The 20,305-nt window shown below is 50.6% G+C and overlaps 7 protein-coding genes across 7 annotated transcripts; 3 read left to right on the top strand and 4 right to left on the bottom strand.

The window, feature by feature from the left end:
- Positions 1-21: 21 nt before the first annotated feature.
- On the bottom strand, positions 22-366 carry N7519_000992 (uncharacterized protein; the record flags this gene model as incomplete). The annotated part of the gene is made up of 2 exons (XM_057287770.1): positions 22-303; positions 352-366. The coding sequence occupies 2 exons, from the start codon at positions 364-366 to the stop codon at positions 22-24; spliced, it is 297 nt and encodes a 98-aa protein (XP_057153853.1).
- Positions 367-667: 301 nt separating this feature from the next.
- Positions 668-2,065, top strand: N7519_000991 (uncharacterized protein; the record flags this gene model as incomplete). The annotated part of the gene is made up of 2 exons (XM_057287769.1): positions 668-857; positions 954-2,065. The coding sequence occupies 2 exons, from the start codon at positions 668-670 to the stop codon at positions 2,063-2,065; spliced, it is 1,302 nt and encodes a 433-aa protein (XP_057153852.1).
- Positions 2,066-3,154: 1,089 nt separating this feature from the next.
- hsp60 (chaperone ATPase HSP60) lies at positions 3,155-5,087 on the top strand (the record flags this gene model as incomplete). Its single annotated transcript, XM_057287768.1, has 3 exons — positions 3,155-3,262; positions 3,370-3,511; positions 3,571-5,087. The coding sequence occupies 3 exons, from the start codon at positions 3,155-3,157 to the stop codon at positions 5,085-5,087; spliced, it is 1,767 nt and encodes a 588-aa protein (XP_057153851.1).
- Positions 5,088-6,117: 1,030 nt separating this feature from the next.
- Positions 6,118-9,263, top strand: N7519_000989 (uncharacterized protein; the record flags this gene model as incomplete). The annotated part of the gene is given in 3 exon segments (XM_057287767.1): positions 6,118-7,694; positions 7,762-8,033; positions 8,044-9,263. 3 exon segments carry the CDS (start codon positions 6,118-6,120, stop codon positions 9,261-9,263), a joined length of 3,069 nt encoding a protein of 1,022 aa, XP_057153850.1.
- A 1,027-nt stretch (positions 9,264-10,290) lies between these two features.
- On the bottom strand, positions 10,291-14,532 carry N7519_000988 (uncharacterized protein; the record flags this gene model as incomplete). Its single annotated transcript, XM_057287766.1, has 11 exons — positions 10,291-10,337; positions 10,599-10,967; positions 11,017-11,120; positions 11,177-11,304; positions 11,355-11,723; positions 11,779-12,411; positions 12,469-12,477; positions 12,530-12,695; positions 12,748-12,981; positions 13,035-14,402; positions 14,453-14,532. 11 exons carry the CDS (start codon positions 14,530-14,532, stop codon positions 10,291-10,293), a joined length of 3,507 nt encoding a protein of 1,168 aa, XP_057153849.1.
- Positions 14,533-14,911: 379 nt separating this feature from the next.
- N7519_000987 (putative mitochondrial carrier protein) lies at positions 14,912-16,313 on the bottom strand (the record flags this gene model as incomplete). The annotated part of the gene is made up of 2 exons (XM_057287765.1): positions 14,912-16,029; positions 16,082-16,313. The coding sequence occupies 2 exons, from the start codon at positions 16,311-16,313 to the stop codon at positions 14,912-14,914; spliced, it is 1,350 nt and encodes a 449-aa protein (XP_057153848.1).
- A 1,311-nt stretch (positions 16,314-17,624) lies between these two features.
- On the bottom strand, positions 17,625-20,048 carry N7519_000986 (uncharacterized protein; the record flags this gene model as incomplete). The annotated part of the gene is made up of 4 exons (XM_057287764.1): positions 17,625-18,437; positions 18,490-19,172; positions 19,231-19,837; positions 19,935-20,048. The coding sequence occupies 4 exons, from the start codon at positions 20,046-20,048 to the stop codon at positions 17,625-17,627; spliced, it is 2,217 nt and encodes a 738-aa protein (XP_057153847.1).
- Positions 20,049-20,305: the final 257 nt, after the last annotated feature.

The following is a 20,305-nucleotide window of genomic DNA, read 5'->3' as shown; positions in this document are numbered from 1 at the left end:
CGTCCAACATCTGCAAGCTCATCACAACTGCATGGCCTCTGGGTACCTGTGGCACAGGCCCAAGATGTTGAGAACCTTGCAATTCTCAAGTGGACATATCGAGTGCACCGCGATTCCCAGTACAAGTTGTCGCTGGGATTTGCTGGTGTTAACCCGCAATGCGAGGGCATTGCATCGGACCATCATTGGTCCCATGCCATCCCTAACGCTGGAGGATGTTGACATTGCACACTCGGATATCGGAGACCAAATTGCTGTGATCGGCAATCTGACGACAGCTTCTTTGGGCCATGCCCTAAGATCCTGCAATCACGATTAGCCTCATCACTCTGCATATTCGTCTTAACTTACCTTGCTTGGGCGCATGGTGTCATACCCCAGCCGAATCCAATTCCACCCCATTCCACGTTGAGGACAATACCTTCCTTAGGGTTGGACCATCACGGCCATTTGTTGTCATGCATCCCCTGTCTACACAGAAGACATTCTGCAGATCCCATGTCTCCTTCTTGCTTGAGGGGTTTGCAGAAATGCAGCAATGGATTGGTCATGCCCAGTCACCTGCCTCATGCCCTGTCGATATACTCCGTACTCATTTTGTTTGTTATGAGCACAAATGCTAATGATGATATCGTGCAGAAGGATATAAACGAACCGTACATCCAACATGGCGAAGAAGAAAGCCGGCGGCCGAAAGCCCGACAAGGACGCGGATCGCGCTGAGCTCGAAATGCTCCGGAAGCAAGTCGAGGAACAGAGACAGGCATTGGAGGCTGAAGAGGCCCGCAAGGAGCAAGAGGATAAGGGCAAGCGCCAAGTCAGCAGCCGGCGTCAACGGACATTGGTCCGCTGGGATGGTAAGTCTTCTTTTTTGTTTTTTAGATCTCCAATCCGTTTCATCTTTCTCTTTGGAGAATCTTTGATTGAATTATGCTGACGTTTGACCGAAATAGTGGATACCGATATTCGGCTTCTGCTGGCCATCCAGTACGTCTGCAACAAGACCGGCGTCAAGATCCCCTGGAAGGATGCCGCGGAAGTTATGGGAGAGAAGTTCACGGAAGGTGCAATCGTCCAGCATTTGTCCAAGCTGCGTAGCAAGCGGGAGGAGCAAGATAAGCCAAACCCGCCTCCACTGAAGCGTGCAAACGGGAACCACAAAGGGGACGCAAGCAAAAAGAAGGATTCGTTGCCTTCTCCAAAGGAAGACTCTGCGCCGAGCACTCGTGGCGGAAAGCGCCGTCGCCGTGATCAATCTGATGACTCTGACGACGTGTACACTCTTAAGCAGAAGCAGTTTTCGAAGAACAAGAAGAAGGACAAGGTCTTCACTGCTCCCAAGCTGCGTGAAAAGCGTGAGGAAACCGACAGTGATGACTCGCAGAAGCTGTTGTGTGTTGGAGCGGAATGGCTGCGTGACTTCGCCGGCGATGACCGCGAAGCTGACAACGAATCGGCTACTACTGAGGAGAACGACAGCTCGACTGAAAGCAGCGAGGCCACCACTCAAGCGACCAAGAAGTCAAAGATGGTGAAACTCAAGGTCGGCAGTGAGCGCCTGGCCAGTGTTGACCCTTACCTTGCCACCTCTGCAACTTTCCGAGAGCCGGTTACCCCAACCAACCCGGCGCGCGTTATCACCAACATGCCACTCCGTCGCCAATTTTACTACCCGAACATGCCTGTCGACTCCAGCGCCCCTTTTTCAACTGGAGTTAGCATCCCTTTCCCATCCAACGGACCAAGCCCATTTGACATTGCCAACCGGTTCCCGAATGGAATTCCCGAGGCCGGTCCTGGTGCGGCTCCTAGCTCTGTCTCTGGTGGCATCTCCACCTTTGATGGCGTGAACCACACGGCCGCATATTCGCAGTTTGACGTGGCTCCCGAACTGCAGTTTGCAAATGAATACACCGGTCAGCTCATGGTGCCAGTGACCAGCTACTTTGAAACCAGTGGCTTTGACAACCAGTTCATTTCCGACAGTGAAATGCTTGCGAACCTTCCGGACGTAGAGCCTCCTCGCTACTTTGGCTACGAGGGCGAGGATACCAAGGAATTCTAATTTCCTGGTTCATATTCGTCATGGTGCTCCCGAGGTCGGTTCATTTGACGACTCAATGACTTCCCCCCCTGTGTTTTCCCTTGCTTTTTTTGTTTTCCTGCTTTTTGTGACTTTCCTTTTCGTTTGTTCTTTCTTTCTTTTTCTTTCTGTGCTTTTTCCGCTGGTTGGTTGGAGGAGAGGGGTGAGCCTCAATCCCAACCAACGGGTGCAACTCCGGATAATTATTCTTGCGTGGCATGGAGCCACGCCTTATCCGGAGTTGCACCCCAGCGTTTCTTTCATGCGTTGCTCGTTGGCCCCCTACGGGGGGCCCAGTAGTGTAGTTACAATAAGAGCATGTCGCATATCTTTTTAAGTGCCTTGTAGGTTACTAGGAGGATCCTCACTAATTCATTGTAAGTCAATAGGGAGGTCAGAATAAAGTGACATGAGAACTATGGCAATATCCCTGGATTGATCTTTGATTGTAAGAGCTTTGTGTGGATATTAGTATGCGGACTTGGACCTATATCTAAGGTTGCCGCAATCTTTCCAAGGTTAGTTTGAGCAGCAGATTATTGATAGGATGTGAATGTACAACATAGATGAGCAATTGAAGATGCAGATACAATTAAAAGCTTCCCTACACACACATGTACTTAGAGACAAGGGAAGTAGTGATTGCTAATGCTAATTAATATACGGGGCCAAGCTTGGAAGGTTGCCGAGGTATACATTGGACCATATCAGCTTGGATCTATGTAGAACTGTAGGAGCACTTTTACTTCTACACATTTAAATATAGACAAAATCACTCAAACTACACAATGTAACAGATTCTGAATGTAATTCTAGGCTATAACACAATAATATCTACAATATTTCGACAGCCGATATTAGGTCCGTTCTTCCGGCTCACGTGATGATTCTAGCTGTTTCTGCCGCCAAGCTCTGGGGATGAAGGAAGCGCCTGGAAAATTTTCGAGACTTTGGCTTCATCTCTCCCCCAGCTTTCTCCATCTCTTTCTTTTTCCCTCTCCGAACCCGTTATTTTCTCCTGGGTTATATTTCTCTCTTCTTTTAATTATTTTAATCTCGTTGTTCCTAGCCATGCAGCGCGCTCTCTCTACCCGGGCCTCCGTCCTGTCGGCCGCTTCCAAGCGTGCCCCTTTCTCTCGCTCGACTCTGAACCTCCAGCAGCAGCGTTTTGCTCACAAGGTGCGTTGGATTGGCAATTACCCATAGCACCGTCTTGCTGTGTCATTGGGCCCTTGTTCCGTCCATTCCGGATCAGTCAAGTCGTTCCCCTTGCTAACAGCAACTAGGAGATCAAGTTCGGCGTTGAAGCTCGTGCCAGCCTTCTCAAGGGTGTTGACACTCTTGCTAAGGCTGTCACTTCCACACTCGGTCCCAAGGGTCGCAATGTGCTGATCGACTCCCCCTACGGCTCCCCCAAGATCACCAAGGGTAAGATTTCCGAGACAAACACATGGTCATTAGCAAAAAAACGACTAATCATTCCCCAGACGGTGTAAGTGTCGCCAGGGCCATCCAGCTTCAGGACAAGTTCGAGAACCTCGGTGCCCGCCTTATCCAGGATGTTGCCTCCAAGACCAACGAGGTCGCTGGTGACGGTACCACTACCGCCACTGTCCTCTCCCGCGCCATCTTCTCCGAGACCGTCAAGAACGTTGCCGCTGGCTGCAACCCTATGGATCTGCGCCGCGGTATCCAGGCTGCTGTTGAGGCCGCTGTTGAATACCTTCAGGCTAACTCCCGCCCTATCACCACCGGCGAGGAGATCGCCCAGGTAGCCACCATCTCCGCCAATGGTGACACCCACGTTGGCAAGCTCATCTCCACCGCCATGGAGCGTGTTGGCAAGGAGGGTGTTATCACCGTGAAGGAGGGTAAGACCCTGGAGGATGAGCTCGAGGTCACCGAGGGTATGCGCTTCGACCGTGGCTACACCTCCCCCTACTTCATCACCGACCCCAAGTCCCAGAAGGTCGAATTCGAGAAGCCCCTCATCCTGCTCTCCGAGAAGAAGATCTCCGCCGTCCAAGATATTCTCCCCGCCCTTGAGGCATCTACCACCCTCCGCCGCCCTCTGGTCATCATTGCCGAGGACATTGAGGGAGAGGCTCTCGCCGTCTGCATTCTGAACAAGCTCCGTGGTCAGCTCCAGGTCGCCGCCGTCAAGGCCCCCGGCTTCGGTGACAACCGCAAGAGCATCCTCGGTGATCTCGCTGTCCTTACCAACGGTACTGTCTTCACCGATGAGCTCGACATCAAGCTTGAGAAGCTCACCCCTGAGATGCTCGGCTCCACTGGTGCCATCACCATCACCAAGGAGGACACCATTATCCTCAACGGTGAGGGCAGCAAGGACAACATCTCCCAGCGCTGCGAGCAGATCCGCGGTGTCATGGCTGACCCCACCACCTCCGAGTACGAGAAGGAGAAGCTGCAGGAGCGTCTCGCCAAGCTGTCCGGTGGTGTTGCCGTCATCAAGGTTGGCGGTGCCTCCGAGGTTGAGGTCGGTGAGAAGAAGGACCGTGTTGTGGATGCCCTCAACGCCACCCGCGCTGCCGTTGAGGAGGGTATCCTCCCCGGTGGTGGTACCGCTCTGCTTAAGGCCTCTGCCAACGGCCTTGGTGGCGTCAAGCCCGCCAACTTCGATCAGCAGCTCGGTGTCAGCATCGTCAAGAGCGCCATCTGCCGCCCTGCCCGCACCATTGTTGAGAACGCCGGACTTGAGGGCTCCGTCATTGTCGGCAAGTTGACCGACGAGTACGCCAAGGACTTCAACCGCGGATACGACAGTGCCACCAGCCAATACGTTGACATGATTGCCGCCGGTATCGTCGACCCCCTGAAGGTTGTCCGCACCGCTCTGGTTGATGCCAGCGGTGTCGCCTCCCTCCTCGGTACTACTGAGGTCGCCATTGTCGATGCTCCCGAGGAGAAGGGCCCTGCCGCTCCCGGTGGTGGCATGGGAGGTATGGGCGGTATGGGTGGTATGGGCGGCGGCATGTTCTAAAGCCCCTGACCATCTCCCCTCTCAAGAATTACCTCGAGCGCTCTTCTTTGCATCGTAGCCTGTTCTGATACTCGGATATCTGTGTAATGTCTTTTCTTTGTGTGTCTATTTGGTGTTTATCTTTTTTTTTTCATGTTTCTTTCCATACCTGTATTCTTTTGGACTTGTCTGATCTCTGGCTCTCTCTCTCCCCTCTCCTCTCCTCCTGGGACTCAACACAAAAGGTTCCACTGTACTATATCATGTATTCCAATAAAGTCCCATTTGATACAGCATACTGGATTAAGTCTTTTTCCCTTGTCCTTTAGATTTTTCGGGTAAAGTTGTAGTTTCCACGTACTTTAGCTCGGGATCGACAATGTCCCCTTACAGAGTTCAAACGTACAAATGTACTCGATAGATCTATTGAAGCTTTGGGTCTCGGCAGAAGGGACTAGCACTGTGAAACATTCCATATCACGTACATTAGCCAACTGATTGGCTACTCGGGTCGGCTGTTTTGTGCTGTTTCTAGAGCCCATGGCCCAAGAAGGGTCTAGACTGAGGACAAATACAACTTCAGGGCATAGTTGGGGAATGAATATATGCAATGAGGATTAATAGGCAAAATGTAAGCGGGTGGAAACAGCAAATCACCATCTTTACTTCCTCCTTTTCCTCTCTACTCTTCTCTCTACTCTCCAGCTTCACTCCGCTGATTTCCCTCCGTCTGGTCCCTTTTCCTTTCGTGTCACCAGACAGATCATTACGGCATTCCGGTCTTGCATTTCCGTGCATTTTTTGCACCTGACTTGGATTCACTCTTTCAATCTGAATTTCGTTATTATCGTGGAATACCTGGGCTATCGGGAGATGCATAGAGCGCTTGCGGGGAACACATCGTGTTGGCACCGTTGCCTGTCAACGTAGGTACGGCCATGACCTTCTGATATTCCTATTCCATCGCCAACTTGCCTCTAGAGTCCCTGCGTGCCTTAGAAATCCCCCAGCCGATTTGTATTGAGGATAGACCCTGATTTTGCCGCCGACAATGGCTGCCATGATGGATACCGCTCGGCCAGCCCTAGTCAGCGATGCAGATCTCATGCAAGCACGAGCAGCTCTCCAGCATCAGCAGAGTCCAGAAGTCTCAGTTCCTCGCGAGTTTATCTCTCTCATTGTGGATGAACTTATTTACCGCCGCGAGTCGCATTCTTCCACAGCGGAAATCGAACACGAACGCTCAAACCTTCAGAAGGAGCTCTGCAAACAAACCCACATCAATGAAGCATTCCAGAAAGAACTGCGGGAGATTGGCGAGATCATTACCCAGGTCGCCCATGGCGATCTATCACAGCGGGCCCGCATGCACCCCCTCGAAATGTCGCCTGACATTGCTACCTTCAAGCAGACCATCAATACCATGATGGATCAGTTACAGGTTTTCAGCCAGGAGGTGTCGAAGGTGGCCAGGGAAGTCGGCACGGAGGGTGTGTTAGGTGGCCAGGCAAAGATTGAGGGCATTCAGGGAATTTGGCATGAGTTGACCGTCAACGTGAATGCCATGGCCAACAATCTCACCACGCAGGTCCGCGACATCACCACCGTGACGACCGCGGTTGCCAAGGGTGATTTACAGCGCAAGGTGCAGGCAGATTGTAAGGGTGAGATCTTACTCTTGAAGAATATCATCAACTCGATGGTCGATCAGTTACGGGAATTTGCATTCGAGGTTAGCCGTGTTGCCCGCGAGGTCGGGTCAGACGGTGTGCTCGGCGGCCAGGCTGTTGTGCACGGTGTCGAGGGTACCTGGAAGAATCTGACTGACAATGTCAACCGCATGGCCTCGAATCTTACGCAGCAGGTCCGCGAAATTGCCGATGTGACGACCGCCGTTGCCCGTGGCGATCTTACGAAGAAAGTGACTGCGGACGTGAAAGGCGAGATTTTGGATCTTAAGCTTACGATCAATGCAATGGTTGATCGGCTGAATCAGTTTGCGTTTGAGGTCAGCCGAGTCGCGCGGGAAGTGGGAACCGACGGCACGCTGGGCGGGCAAGCCCAAGTCGAGAATGTCGAAGGTCGCTGGCGCGATTTGACGGATAATGTTAATACTATGGCCCAAAACCTCACTCTGCAAGTCCGTCAAATCTCCAACGTGACCCAGGCCATCGCGCGCGGCGATCTTAGTACCAAAATCGAGGTTCACGCACAGGGTGAGATCTTGACTCTGAAAGAAACAATCAATAGTATGATGGACGGGTTGGGGAAATTCGCGGGGGAAGTTAAAGGCGTGGCAAGGGACGTGGGTGTCCGGGGTAAACTCGGCGGCCAGGCCAACGTTGCGGGATCTCACGGGATTTGGAGATCGATCAGTGAAGATGTCAACACGATGGCGGACAATCTAACCTCTCAAGTTCGTGCCTTTGGTGAGATCACCGAGGCGGCGATGAGTGGTGATTTCACAAAATTGATCACTGTGTCTGCCTCTGGGGAAATGGACGATTTAAAACAAAAGATCAATAAGATGATCTCGAGTCTGCGCGATAGCATTCAGCGCAATACCGCTGCTCGTGAAGCAGCAGAGCTGGCAAATCAGAGTAAGTCTGACTTTTTGGCTAACATGAGGTATGTTAATCTGTTACTCAATTGCGCAATGGTTGACAATTTGTATTTTTGTGCTAACTGAATATAGCCACGAGATCAGAACCCCGATGAATGGGATAATTGGGCTCTCGAGCCTGGCACTCGACACTGACGACCTCCAGGCTCCGGCGAGAGAGACTCTGAATATGGTACACAATCTTGCCATTAGTCTCTTAACTATTATTGACGATATCCTTGACATCTCCAAGATCGAGGCTAACCATATGATAATTGAAAAGACACCGTTCAGCCTTGGTGCAACAGTGTTCAGTGTGCTGAAAGCCCTCTCGGTGGAAACCAACGAGAAAGCATTGGGTCTCAGTCTACACAGTAGATGGAGAAGTACCGGATTATCTGATCGGAGATGCATATCGACTACGGCAAGTCATGTTAAATCTAGTCGGCAATGCCATCAAGTTCACAGACCACGGCGAGATCAGAGTGACGGTAAAGCATGCACACGACGACAAGTGCGCTTCAGATGAAACGGCATTCCAGTTCTCAGTCTCAGACCCTGGAATCGGCATTGACGAAAGCAAAATTGGCTTGATCTTTGACAAGTTCCAGCAAGCTGACGGATCGATGACTCGTCGCTTTGGCGGGACAGGTTTGGGCCTCGCAATCTCAAAAAGGCTTGTTTCTCTCATGGGCGGTGATATCTGGGTGACCTCGAATGTGGGAGAAGGCAGCACATTCTCATTTACCTGCCGAGTGAAGCTAGCCCAGCCGCCGATGAGCTTTGCAGACCAGCTTGCCCCCCACCGCGGCCGACGGGTTCTCTTCTTCGACCACGGTCTTGCGCGTAGCTTCCCAATAGCTTCGGTTCTCATTGAGCTCGGATTAGAGCCAGTCATTGTCAGAGAGGAGGAGTTACGAGGTGGCCAGTTCAAAAGTAACTGGGGCTGTACTTTCGACGCAATCCTCATCGAAAACTTGGACATCGCCGCAAGACTCCGAGCCTGCCCGGACCTCCAACCAATCCCACTAGTCATTACATCATACACCGTATCACTGGCGTTGAGAGCTGCCGGTGAACTCGGCATAGCATCCTATATTACAGTGCCATGTCGACCCATCGATCTGTGGAACGGCATTCTTCCTGCCCTGGGCAACCGCACAACCCGCACCCCATCGGGGTATACACGCTCGTTAGCAATCCTTCTAGCAGAAGACAATGATGTGAATCGAAAGGTCGCCGTCCGAATTCTGGAGAAATTCAATCACAACGTCACTGTCGTGGAAAATGGCCTCCAAGCCGTGAAAGAGGCTAAACGCCACCGTTATGATGTGGTCCTCATGGACGTTCAGATGCCCGTTATGGGTGGATTTGAAGCCACAGAAAATATCAGACAGTACGAGAAGATGAATGGGCTTCCTCGCACGCCGATTGTTGCCCTCACCGCGCATGCTATGCTTGGAGATCGAGATAAGTGCATAGAGGCTGGGATGGACGATTACTTGTCTAAACCGTTGGACTCTAATCGCATGATGCAGACTATATTGAAGTGCTCTGCTATGAATCTTGCCTCGCTCCCTGCTGTTGAGGGCTGATGACCACTGGTATACGGGATGAAACTCTGCCGAGAACAGGGTTCATTGCCAGTTATTCCACCATCGACTCCACCTTTAAGCCTTCATCCAACACATGCTTAATGCGAATAAGCCTTTTATGGATATCCAGTCAAGTCCATTTCTCCGATTGAGCTTCCCGCACCCCAAAGGGGGCCCTTCCCTGTCCCCTTTATTCTCGCATTCTGAATACATACATATATAGGCTGGTTATACAAACCCCAATATTTTGTGATGGAAGCGCAGACATTTTGAATTTTCATGTTTTCGAAATACCCCATGTCGACCAGTCTGTTAGCAATTTTCTTTCAATATGATCGGATTCTGTTTCTCTGTCCACGGTGTTTGGCTGTTTGGCACGCAAGGTGAAATGAATCTAAATGATCGCTAACGGTGTCTGTGGTGGATGTGCGCTTGAAGGTTAGAAGACTAAGTTAGTCGTATTAATTCAGCTTTTTCTAATTGAATTAGACCACATATTTCCCGGGCTATACTTTTCTCGGAACAGGTACTGTACTCTTTTTCGCATAGAGACATGAACATACGCCACATCTATTTCCTTCAAACACTGCAAGTCCTAGTACAGCACGGGCTTCATTATGGAGGAACCTAGTGACGTTCTGCTAGCTCAGTCCAGGCTCGGGGTCCTCACGTTGAAGCGCCGTGGCTGCATCCTGTATTGAATCTCTATGCAGTGAGACCCGAGTGACGTGGCAGTCCAGCAGTATACCGGTAGTATCAGACTGTTACAGCCTTGGTTCGTACACGGATGGCCTACCTTTACATCTGTTCAACTATGTCAACCTCCAAGGCCAGGGTCAAAGTACAGCTGCAATGCCGTATCACGATAGTGACGAAAGGAGTATTTGTTGCATCCGTCCAGTCCAGCTCGAACATTGTACTAAGAAATTGTAGACTTCACCTTTCTCCTCCACTACCCCTCAACGAATTCCAGTCACACCCACACGCGTGCGACGGCTCTGGATTTTGAAGACAAAAACATCGGCTTTCAAGGATTGGCGGCATTGATACTCCCATCATCCAGGCTGGATGAATCTAGAAGTCCCGATGAGCCCTTGGTTATCCTATACATGGCCAACACCGCCATGCTGCCTCTTCTTGAGACCCATTGAAGTTGAGTAGAAAACACATGGAGAATGAATCGCCTTCTTCGGTGCCCGCTTTGGTTATACATTGACCTGCTCCAAGCATGTGGATTATGCATACTCCCAAAAGGAAAATATAGGATACAAAATGCAAGACGCAAGGGTATCAAACATCCAAAAGCACAAAACCAAAAGGATATACAAAACATACAAACTAAACCTCCCCCCCGACCTCTCCGACCCAATCCGACATCTACGTCGTACTTCCCCTTCTTAACCTCTTTCCCGCCAGAAATCCGGCCCCCCTGCCACCGCTGCCAGATATCCTCATCACGCTGCATATTCCTCCTCCCATAACCAAGGTACTCATCAAAGCGTTTCCGAAGCCCGGAATCCTCCGGGACAACATGGACAGGCATTTTACTTGTAGCGGAATCCCACAAGAGTGATTTAATTGGATGGAAGATGAATTCTTTCAGGAGGCCCGCGCCGATCTTGTGCGTTTTGAATACTATATCGCGCAGCGTATTGCTGAATGCTGCAAAGAGGGAGAGAAAAATGATGGCGAAGGATGTAGGGGCTGGAAAATGTTAGTTGTAGTACTGATAGACTTCTCGGACGAAACGGACCTGCTATCTCGAACATTTCTCCTAGGGTTGGGTTTGTTTGTTCGCCGCTCCATTCTCGGGCGTTGATTCCGAAGAGGGAGGTGAAGAAGGATAGAGGGAGGAAGCTTGAATTGTCAGGCATGATTATTGAGGTAGTTGTGGAGAGAGTATGTAGACTTACACGACACTGAATATGGTGAAGACCATCACTGCTCGCGATTGTGTCTGAGCTACTTCAGCTTGCCATCGAGTCATTTTGGCTTCGTCTACATTCGCCTGTTTCTGCTTGAGATCGAGGAGGGTTTCGACCTGCCTAGTCAGTGTATGCAAACAGCACACAGGGAAGAGTGGAAACTTACTGCTTTCTGTGTTGTATGGCTATTTTCTTTCATGTCGTTGATTTGCGAACGATATTCGTCAATCCGCTCCTGTGCTGTATCAAGGAATGATTTACCGCACCCCTTGCTGTCAAAGTATTTGACCATACTTTTGATGACGGTGTCTTGTTGATCGAGGAGCTTTAGAATGGTCGATAGTTCGTCCTCGATGTCGCGCAGCTCGAGCAGAACGGAGAGATCTTCACGGTTTCGACGAGCAGCCTGCAACTCTTTGTAATCTTGCTGCGCGGCTGTCATAATCTTGCCATCTGCGGTGCGATCATGATCCGCTGGGCGGTTGGTGAAGCCTCTATTTCGGAACCGCTTGAAAGACTTGGTGACGGACTCGGTCTGATTTTGTTAATATAGGTTACTTCGGGAGTCGAATAGAAGGGATAACTCTTACCAAGATGCTAATTGACTCCTCAAATATCCGCAATACCTGCAGATCATGATGGAGAGTCTTATCCAGGAGCACAGTGACAGCATGCAGCATAATGAGAGCAGCCAAGTCACCGGCCGTCTCAAAGCGACGCGAGAGATCCCCATTCAACTCATTGTAAATACTGCTATGCAAGTTAGACTGTTCAAAAAGCTTTCCCTCAGAGGTCGTAGCCTCCTGATTTGGAAAGAACGTGACAACAGTCTTCTGATCAACAATCCAAAGCCAGAGCTGATCAACCATCAGGACATTCCCATCCATAAATTCGCCCACATTCTCCTCAGGATCGGGATCATCCTGTGCAGACTGCAGGTATTGCTTTAGCTGCTCGTCAATGCGCGCGGGTCTGCGAGTGCGTTTCCAGAGCATCTGGTCGTCGTCACGAGCCATAGTCGAGCGCAGATTCGGATATCCGTACTGGTCCAATGTGCGGCGAAAGTGCACTGGAGGCTCGCAGCCCAGATAGGTCCAAATAAGTTGAGCTTCCAGGCTTGCTTTTGAGATTCGGCCTGGGACGGGTCTGGATCGGCCTTGATTGAGTCGGTCTTCGACTACTTTGCGCCGTTGGATCAAGTTGCGGTACGTATCCCAATGGAGCTGGTGTGGGTTAGCACAGTGTGTATGACGGATATCCAGTTAACCGGAAGTACTAACATAGGGAGCCTGGAATAAGTAGAGTCAGCGCTGATATGCATATAGGGTGGTTGAAACATACATATAAAGCGAGTTGTGGGTCCTCCAAGGCATCAGCAGGGCTTTGTAGAACATCCATTTGCCTTGAGTGAAGACATGCGGGTTTGACGAAACGTGCATGGGGCTCGAGATGACGAGCTCTATTAAGCCGACGGTACCAATTTTCGTCGTTTATAAATTTCCGAACACTGCAAAGGTAGTCAGTACTGTGGTAAATCTTGTATAGTTAATATTCCCTACAAATCCGGCTCATGTCTATCCTGACATGCTCGGCGGATGACTTGCGATACCCAACCAGTATGGGTATAGGGCACATGAATCCACATCAGTTTCTCGGTATCAGCCTCAGGTCGATCGAAACGTGGAACTGCTCGAGGTATATCCGGCCTGTCGGCATTCTGGTTGATACGATCACGAGTAGACTTGGGTATTTCTAGGAAGGGTGATTGTACTGGTTGCGATGTAAAAGAGCTCCTGTTCTCCATTAGCTTATGGTTACGACTCTAACATCGGAGTGTGGCTCTTACGAGGGTGGCCGTTCAACACTTCCCTGGGAGCTGCTGTCAGAAGCACTCCGGCGGTGGGTTCGCTTTAATGGAATTAATCCTAGCGCCTTAGAGAGTGAGGTCTTTCGTTTCCGCTCCTGTGGCGGAGGTGGACTTTCACTTGGAGGGTCATTAAAGTAGCCTTCCCTTTCTGCTTGGGTGATCTGGATCTTCGGAGAAGCACCAGATGGATTATCGAAGCTTTGCCTATAGGGTAGAGGGGCTCGTAGGGGCCTTGGTTTCTCATCATGGTGGTCATGATGATGGTCATGTGGATCGGGGCTAGGAGCAATGTAGGATGACCGAGGACTATCAAAACTGCTGATTGAGGAATCATCCAAGCCTCGCGGCTGAACTCGACCTAGTCTCTCCCGAAGGCAGGCTGATGGACCCCGAGAGAGGTATTCTTCCAAGGGCACCGTGCTTGACCATAGCTTAAGTGGGGTTTCGTCACTGAGACCCAGTGCAGTATCTTCGAAGAAGCCATTAATTTGAACCAGGACTTTCTGTTCTACGCCCAATGGCGTATCCTCGCGCTTTGAAATTTCAACCGCAGTGTCAACGGCACCACCAAGCTCATGCAGAAATCTATCTCGTGTGGACTCTTGGCCGTGGAACGTTGCCGTCCCCGCATGGTCTGTTGCCATGGGCAGTTCTTGTTCGTGCTCAATATCCAGCAAACCCGACCGAATCGAAGTGATAGGAACATGGAACTCCAATATGTTATTTGTCTCCGCGTCGATAACATGCATGGTTGAATCCACAGTTTCGAGGAAAGACCAAACCCTCATGTCGGCTGAAAGAGTGTTGAACTGGTTCGATAGATGCCATAGCCGCTCTTGGCGCGGACGCAATTGCTTCCTGAGCGCTTCTGGGGTGTCATGCTCCAGGTGCAGGATATGGCGAATACTAGCAGTGTACTCATCGGCGGAGAGATAAGTCGAGCCTTGGTGGGGAGTTGCAAAGAAGGCGATGCCATGACAGCTGGTTAAGATGGATTGGCTCGGTTCTCGCGATGCCAGGGCTAGAGCTGCTTTCACGACGAGACCACCAGTGCTGTGGCAGATGAAAAAGATGGGCCGTCGAGTTGACTGCGCAACTGTTGGTGAATCCTTCCTTGAAAAGCGAACAGGACAACAAACCTCATTTTTCCTCTCATTACGTAGTTGGTTCAATAGTCGTTCACCCAGGGTGTCGATTTTATCGTCACGCAGGTCTCCGTAATTATACAGCAAGACTCGTGCTTGGATAATACGAGATAGTAGTTTGGTATCAAGCCAGGACGATTGCTCGCCATGTGCTGTCCATGTCTTTCTATGTTGGGCCCCGATGGGCGGGACAGCGACAATGCTGAGAAATGAGTTATTATACGAATGCGATAATACAGCATATGGACTCACTCGGCATTTGTATCTTTCGCAACAGCAATGTGCTCAAACCATGGGCGCGTCTGGTCGGTCAGGGGTGGCCGGGAAGTCATGATGCCGAGCCCAGTTGAACCTGGGATGATTATAGACCTGGAAAAAGTAGGAAATAGGGAAAAGTCGGAATCTGTCCATTCTTAAATCTCACCAGCCAGGGGGAACTTCAGCCTCATCTTCGTGGGGTCCGGATGATCACGCCCGGACCTAATTTGCCCGCTGATCGTCTGGGCTGTGCTGTGAGTCAAAGCGATGTCTTTGGGGTTAAATTGCTTTTTTATATGCCCAGAGAGAGATTTCCATTAATATATATACAACATCCAAATTCCAAAATGCTAATGCACCACTCTATATAACTCGGCTCATGCGGTATCATCAGAAACGCCATAACAAAAAAAGCGGGGAGCACATATGCAGTATAATGTACAAAAGGGGCGATCATGCGTCAGAGTGTCGCCGTTCGTTGGCTTCCCGGGCCATGCGCTTTCCAAGCTCATAGGTTGAGATCATGATGGCACAGGCCGGAGCAACTTTTAGACATCGTGCCGTCCAACCACGGAATAGGCCGGCGGTACCTTCTTCACGGAAGATGTGCATAAGGAATTTTGGTAAGGATAGTTGTTCTGGCGCCAAGATGCCGGGGGGTAATCCCGTGCGGGGGGCCCCAGTGAGAGGAACGTCGTCCAAATGTCGGAAAACTTGCTGTCGTGTCTTGCCGACATCGAATGGGGTAGTAACAAGTGCTGCTAAGGATCCTGAAACACCGCCGGAGATGAAGCTATCGAGGAAAGATTGGAGACTTGACTCTTGAGCCTCAAGATCAGAACCCGCGAGATGAGGGGCCTTCTGCCGCGCCGCGATCAGGGCCTTTCTCACCTCCTCATATCCCCACCAGTAGAGTCCGGAGAAAGGAACGTCGCGCCACATAGTAAGAGTGAATCCTCGCCAGAGCGAGCTATATCCCTTTGCCTGCGTCATATGGTACAGATCCTGCACAGTAGCTTTGAAATGTCCCGCCCCCGTCCCCGGAGTTGCCTGGAGACGCGTCCTAAACATCTCCAGTGGGCTGGTTGCTGCGGCGGCTGCTACGCGAGCAAAGGACCCAGCTATCAAGGGCGCATAGCCTTCAGATACCCGCTGCTTGATGGGACTCCGATCATCTGTGCGCAGCCAGTCGTATCCAGCAAAGTAGATGACATTGGCCGGGATTCCCATCATCAGGGTCGGGCTTAACCCTCGCCACAGTGTCAAAGTTCCTTCATTACGCGCGATCTTCCGTAGCCCGTCTATAGTTGATGTGAATGTTCGCCGCTGCGATTCTTCAACCGCGCAATCAATCGCCGTGTGTGGATGGGTTCCGACCGCGGTCGCTTGAGGCCCCAGCATGCACATCTGTGCATCATTTCCGACCCAGAATACTTCGCGACAGCATGAGGTGATACCGAGGTTTGGAGGGAGGTTTTTCAGGGTCTGGGTGGTGTGAGAGGTAAAGGGTGAGGTGTTGTGGACCTGGGATTGTGACTGGAGACGGACTCGTACGACATCCAAGGGTGTCACTGGAGCTGTTAGTGCTAGGTTTCCAAGGATCGGGAGCTCTTCCCGACTCACCCAGAAGTCCGGTCAAGACATTGCCGGCGGTCGCAGACACCATCCGCTGTCCGGGAGTAATATTATCTGCTGTGACAGGGGACTTGGGCGCGGGAGGAGACCCTGTCCCTGGTGTGGTGGCCATTGTAGAATCTTCAAACTGTGCGGTCCATGACGTCCCTAGAGAGGCGTTTGATTCTGTGTGAAACTGATGGCCAGTGCCGTGGCCTGAAGAGAATTCCACTTGCGGCATTCAATTAGTTCAATGTGGAAATGATGTCGAGTTCTCTGCGCCCGAGTTGAAAAGAAAAAGGATGCGTCACCGGGAAAAGGAAGTTTTTCGGGGTTTCGCGGGTGGCGGTGGGCGGAGATAAGCGTTGGGGGAGATTTTGGGCGATTTGGAGAGACTTGGAGGGACCGGAGGGGATAGAGGGGCTGGAGAGGACCTGATTTTAACAACTTCTAATATTATTTATCTTTAATGATTTCCAGTCCGTGATAGCCGGATCTGGCTGATTCTTTTTTAAGCCTTTTTTTTTCAAGGCTTATCAATCTGATCTGATCTCCGAGGTCGGGCATGAGGCAAAACAGGTTATTCCGGCTCGACCAAAGGGAAGATCGATAGTGGGCCTATTCTGTGGGGTTTCGATAGATATTAAAGGGTTGGAGTATCCATATTTTGTAGATTAATAGGCGTTGGCAACACTCGAGGTGTATACTGGTATGCTGGATGCTGGGTATAAAAATTGAAGTATAAAATTTGAGCCCGTGCGTAGCCGACTATAAGCAAGCCCATATACTACGAGTACTAACCATGCCCACATTTATGATGCCTAGTGGAAAAACCATTGTCCACTAATGGACAAGCGACCGAGAATATGAATACTGTTCTCGGTATCATGGCCCTTCACTAAGTGGGAGATCCCGCAGACCCGACAACTTTTATCATATATTGCCCTCAATGTAAGGTAAAAGTATTAATATGGCTGTATCTTACAGAAGACACATGGATCGTAAAGTATCTGGGTATCCCGAAAACGACGCAATTTCTACATCGGAAGAGTCAACAGGCAGCGTGAATGGGTACTAGGGAAGCCACAACAGTGCACTCGGCAGACTGCCTTGCGTCTAAGTCGATGACTTTGGAGTCCATCAACATCCATCAACAGACGACTGGAAAATCCCGACATGCTAGGCACGCCGTAGACTTGCATAACGTACCGTCCGGCCCGTGGCGCAGTATTGGTCGCGGTGAATCTTAACCAAAGTGTAATCATCAGGGACGAGTTTGGGCAAAACTTGTGCTCTGACAATAGCATCCACGAGAATATTAGGCACGGCGAACTTGGTCTCTTGCGTCGAACGCAATGCGGCACCGACACCGAGCTTATCTAGCAGATACTGATAGGGTATAAGCCCCCCTTGTAAACCGAGATTACGAAAACCATTCCAACACTAGATGTTTAGTCATTGTAGCCCAGTAACCTGATTCATAAAGTGGTTCACAACGACTTCCTGCCTGGAAGTGAAAGAAAGCATCATGGTCAGCTGTACGAAATATTACTCAGACGTAAGGGAACATACAGCGCGGGATCCACTCCGTCAATGTGTGCCATTTCAAGGGTAGGCCACATAAGTGGATAGAGGTTTGTGATCTGAGTCTCCGGTGATTCTTGGATCGGACCCTGCCAACCGTCCATCCGGGGTGGAGATAGAAACTGCATAAAGAATGTATGGTCCTCAAGAAACGATGTGAATTAGCGTTCGATGGCGTCATCGACTCGAGCGTCTGAATCGCTAGAAAGATCTGTGCCCGCCAGTCATCGGCAGCCGGAACGGAAGGGCTGTTGCGCAAGCAAATCACAGGGATCAAGATCGCTTGGAATAAGAAGTATAGACCATACCAACAGGCCATTGTTGTTTTCTGATCTTGACCCCAAAATGATGAGATTAGTTCGACCGATTCTTTGGCAGCATCGAGGCACCTTTGAATAGCAAGTTCAACGTGAGGTTCGTCTTTATCGCCTGTACCGCTCAGACCAATCTCAGAACCTAGCATCAATCGCCCCACCAAGAACGGCCGATACATCAATATACGAAGATTGCGGTACCGCCATTTCAAGATCGCGTGGCAGAGGGTGAATCTGGTCGATTGGACGGCATCCTCATTGAAGCAGGGCGGAAGGGAGTGCAACCATTCTCCAATGACGAGGTTGTCTAACTCAATGATCTCTGACGCGGATGGAAGGGGAGTCGAAATGATTTTAGAATAGATGATGTTTGTCTTTAGATGAAATGTCGCTTGGGCCCTCAGGTGCGTGTAGACTGTTGTTTCCGGTACCGGAGATGGAACAACCTGTGTGCCAGGGGTGATGCTCTACGGCAGAGTCAGTGTCATCAGAATTTGGTATGAGCCCGAAGGGACTTACACTCTCGTGGATATTCAGCGGCAGATGAGTCTCAATTCCCTGCTCCGGTAAATCAAGAGGCCGGGATAAAGTAATCACTGCCCCCACATCAAAGATATACAGACAATACCACACCCTTCTTCTCATCTCCAGCGCAAGAAGGGAAAGCTTTGATGCAGGAAACTCTTTGTGCAGGCCAATTCCAATGGCCATTCTTCTGGCGAGGCCGAGATAGTTATACCCAGAGTTTGGCTTATTCCGCTTTTGCAGATAATTTGAGCCTAGGGTCAATGCTTGCACCAGAGTCAAGTTGCCAGTTTCCAAGACATCTATCGTCAGCCGAGCCTTGGCAGCTTTGAATAAAGCGAAGTCAACATCAGTTGGAGTCACAGCAGCTGTAAATGCACCTAAGGCGGCTACCACATATAATAATACTTGCCAGGCAGTCTTTGCCGGTCGTGGGATCACTTCCATGAACTGAGCGCGGAATGTTGCTTCGTGAATGATTGGATACGAGCAATGGTAGAGGGAGAAGTATGCATCGATGAAAGGTTCCAGCTGGGACAGCGAGGTTAAAGAGAAGGCTACACGCGTCCGCTGATGAGAGTATGCTGTTTCGCATCGTTGATCGGACGCGGACATGTCAGGCCACTCAGAGTCTTGACTTTCCGTCAAACGGATGAGCGCAGCACCGGATGCGGTCCCTTCAAGAACTCGGTCAGAAAGAAGATGACGGAAGAAATACATGAATATGGTCCATACCCAAATATCCTCCACCATTGACCCTGCTTGGTAGGATAGCCATCCCGTCGACGAAATCATCCTCGCCTTGGTCTTCTAACCTTTCATCCCATTCAAACCCCGTAATTGACGGTGGTGTTTCCAACGAAGCCACCACAGTCTCTCGCCTGTGTATAGTCTCCTGGGCCCAAGAATTTGGTCGGTGGGAGGCCGACGACGCCCTGCTGTCATGGGAAGGGAAAGGCTGCCCGCTCCTGGAGGGAGATCCCGTTGAAGCATTTAACAAGGTCTGGTTGCTGATGATGGAAGGAGGTCCGTTCGTGGTTCCCATATTATCATGTGCAGTTTGAACTCCGTCATGTTGGAATGAAGATTCTCCGTCAGGGACAACTGGAGGTAGTTGGTGATCGCTCGTCACGGTAGGGCTCTGGTAGCGGGATTGGTCAACCCCATGATTATCGGGAGTTGACCGCGGCAAATGTTTGGAGAGCAGGGCCTTTGTGCGAGCCAGCTCCTCCTCTACTTGGGTTAAGTGTTGCCTGGTCAATGGTGTTTTGGCTAGTAGTTCGTAGGTACACCTTCGACCAAATTTAATGCACAAAGAGCAATTGGGAAGTCGGCGGTCACACTACCAAGAAGTTAGACAACTATATAGGGCGAAAAATAACATTTGACGGGTGCACGCGAAGATAAGGGGAAGCAACACTTTAGTGTGAAGTACGTACTTTCGACTTGCGTCGTCGGCATTCCCGACATGCGTATTTACCCAGCCTGCTGCTGGCCACACGCGAAGGATTCACACTCGAAGTTTGACGGGCTCGTACTCCAGCATCCGTCATGTGTACGAAACCCGAATCTTGTGGCAGATGATCAGATCATATATGAAACACGACAGATCTGCTATTGTCCCTATTCCCTTTAAGCAGATTTTGAATGTCTCCCCGCTGACGTCCGATGACAACTATAGACTGAATGTTGTGGACGAGTTCTCAGATTCCCAGCAACATCCATCCCCAGGGCGGTGACAAAATACCATAAACATAAATGCGGGGTTGCGGGTGAAAGCGTCCGCGGGGGTCAGGCCCGTGGTTCGTGA

Source organism: Penicillium mononematosum (assembly GCF_028829835.1).
Source record: "Penicillium mononematosum strain IBT 11891 chromosome Unknown utg000001l:1.0-4488741.0:1.0-4491989.0, whole genome shotgun sequence".
Lineage (NCBI taxonomy): Eukaryota > Fungi > Ascomycota > Eurotiomycetes > Eurotiales > Aspergillaceae > Penicillium > Penicillium mononematosum.
Note: the sequence above shows the minus strand (reverse complement) of the source record. Positions and strands in the feature narration are given on the sequence as shown.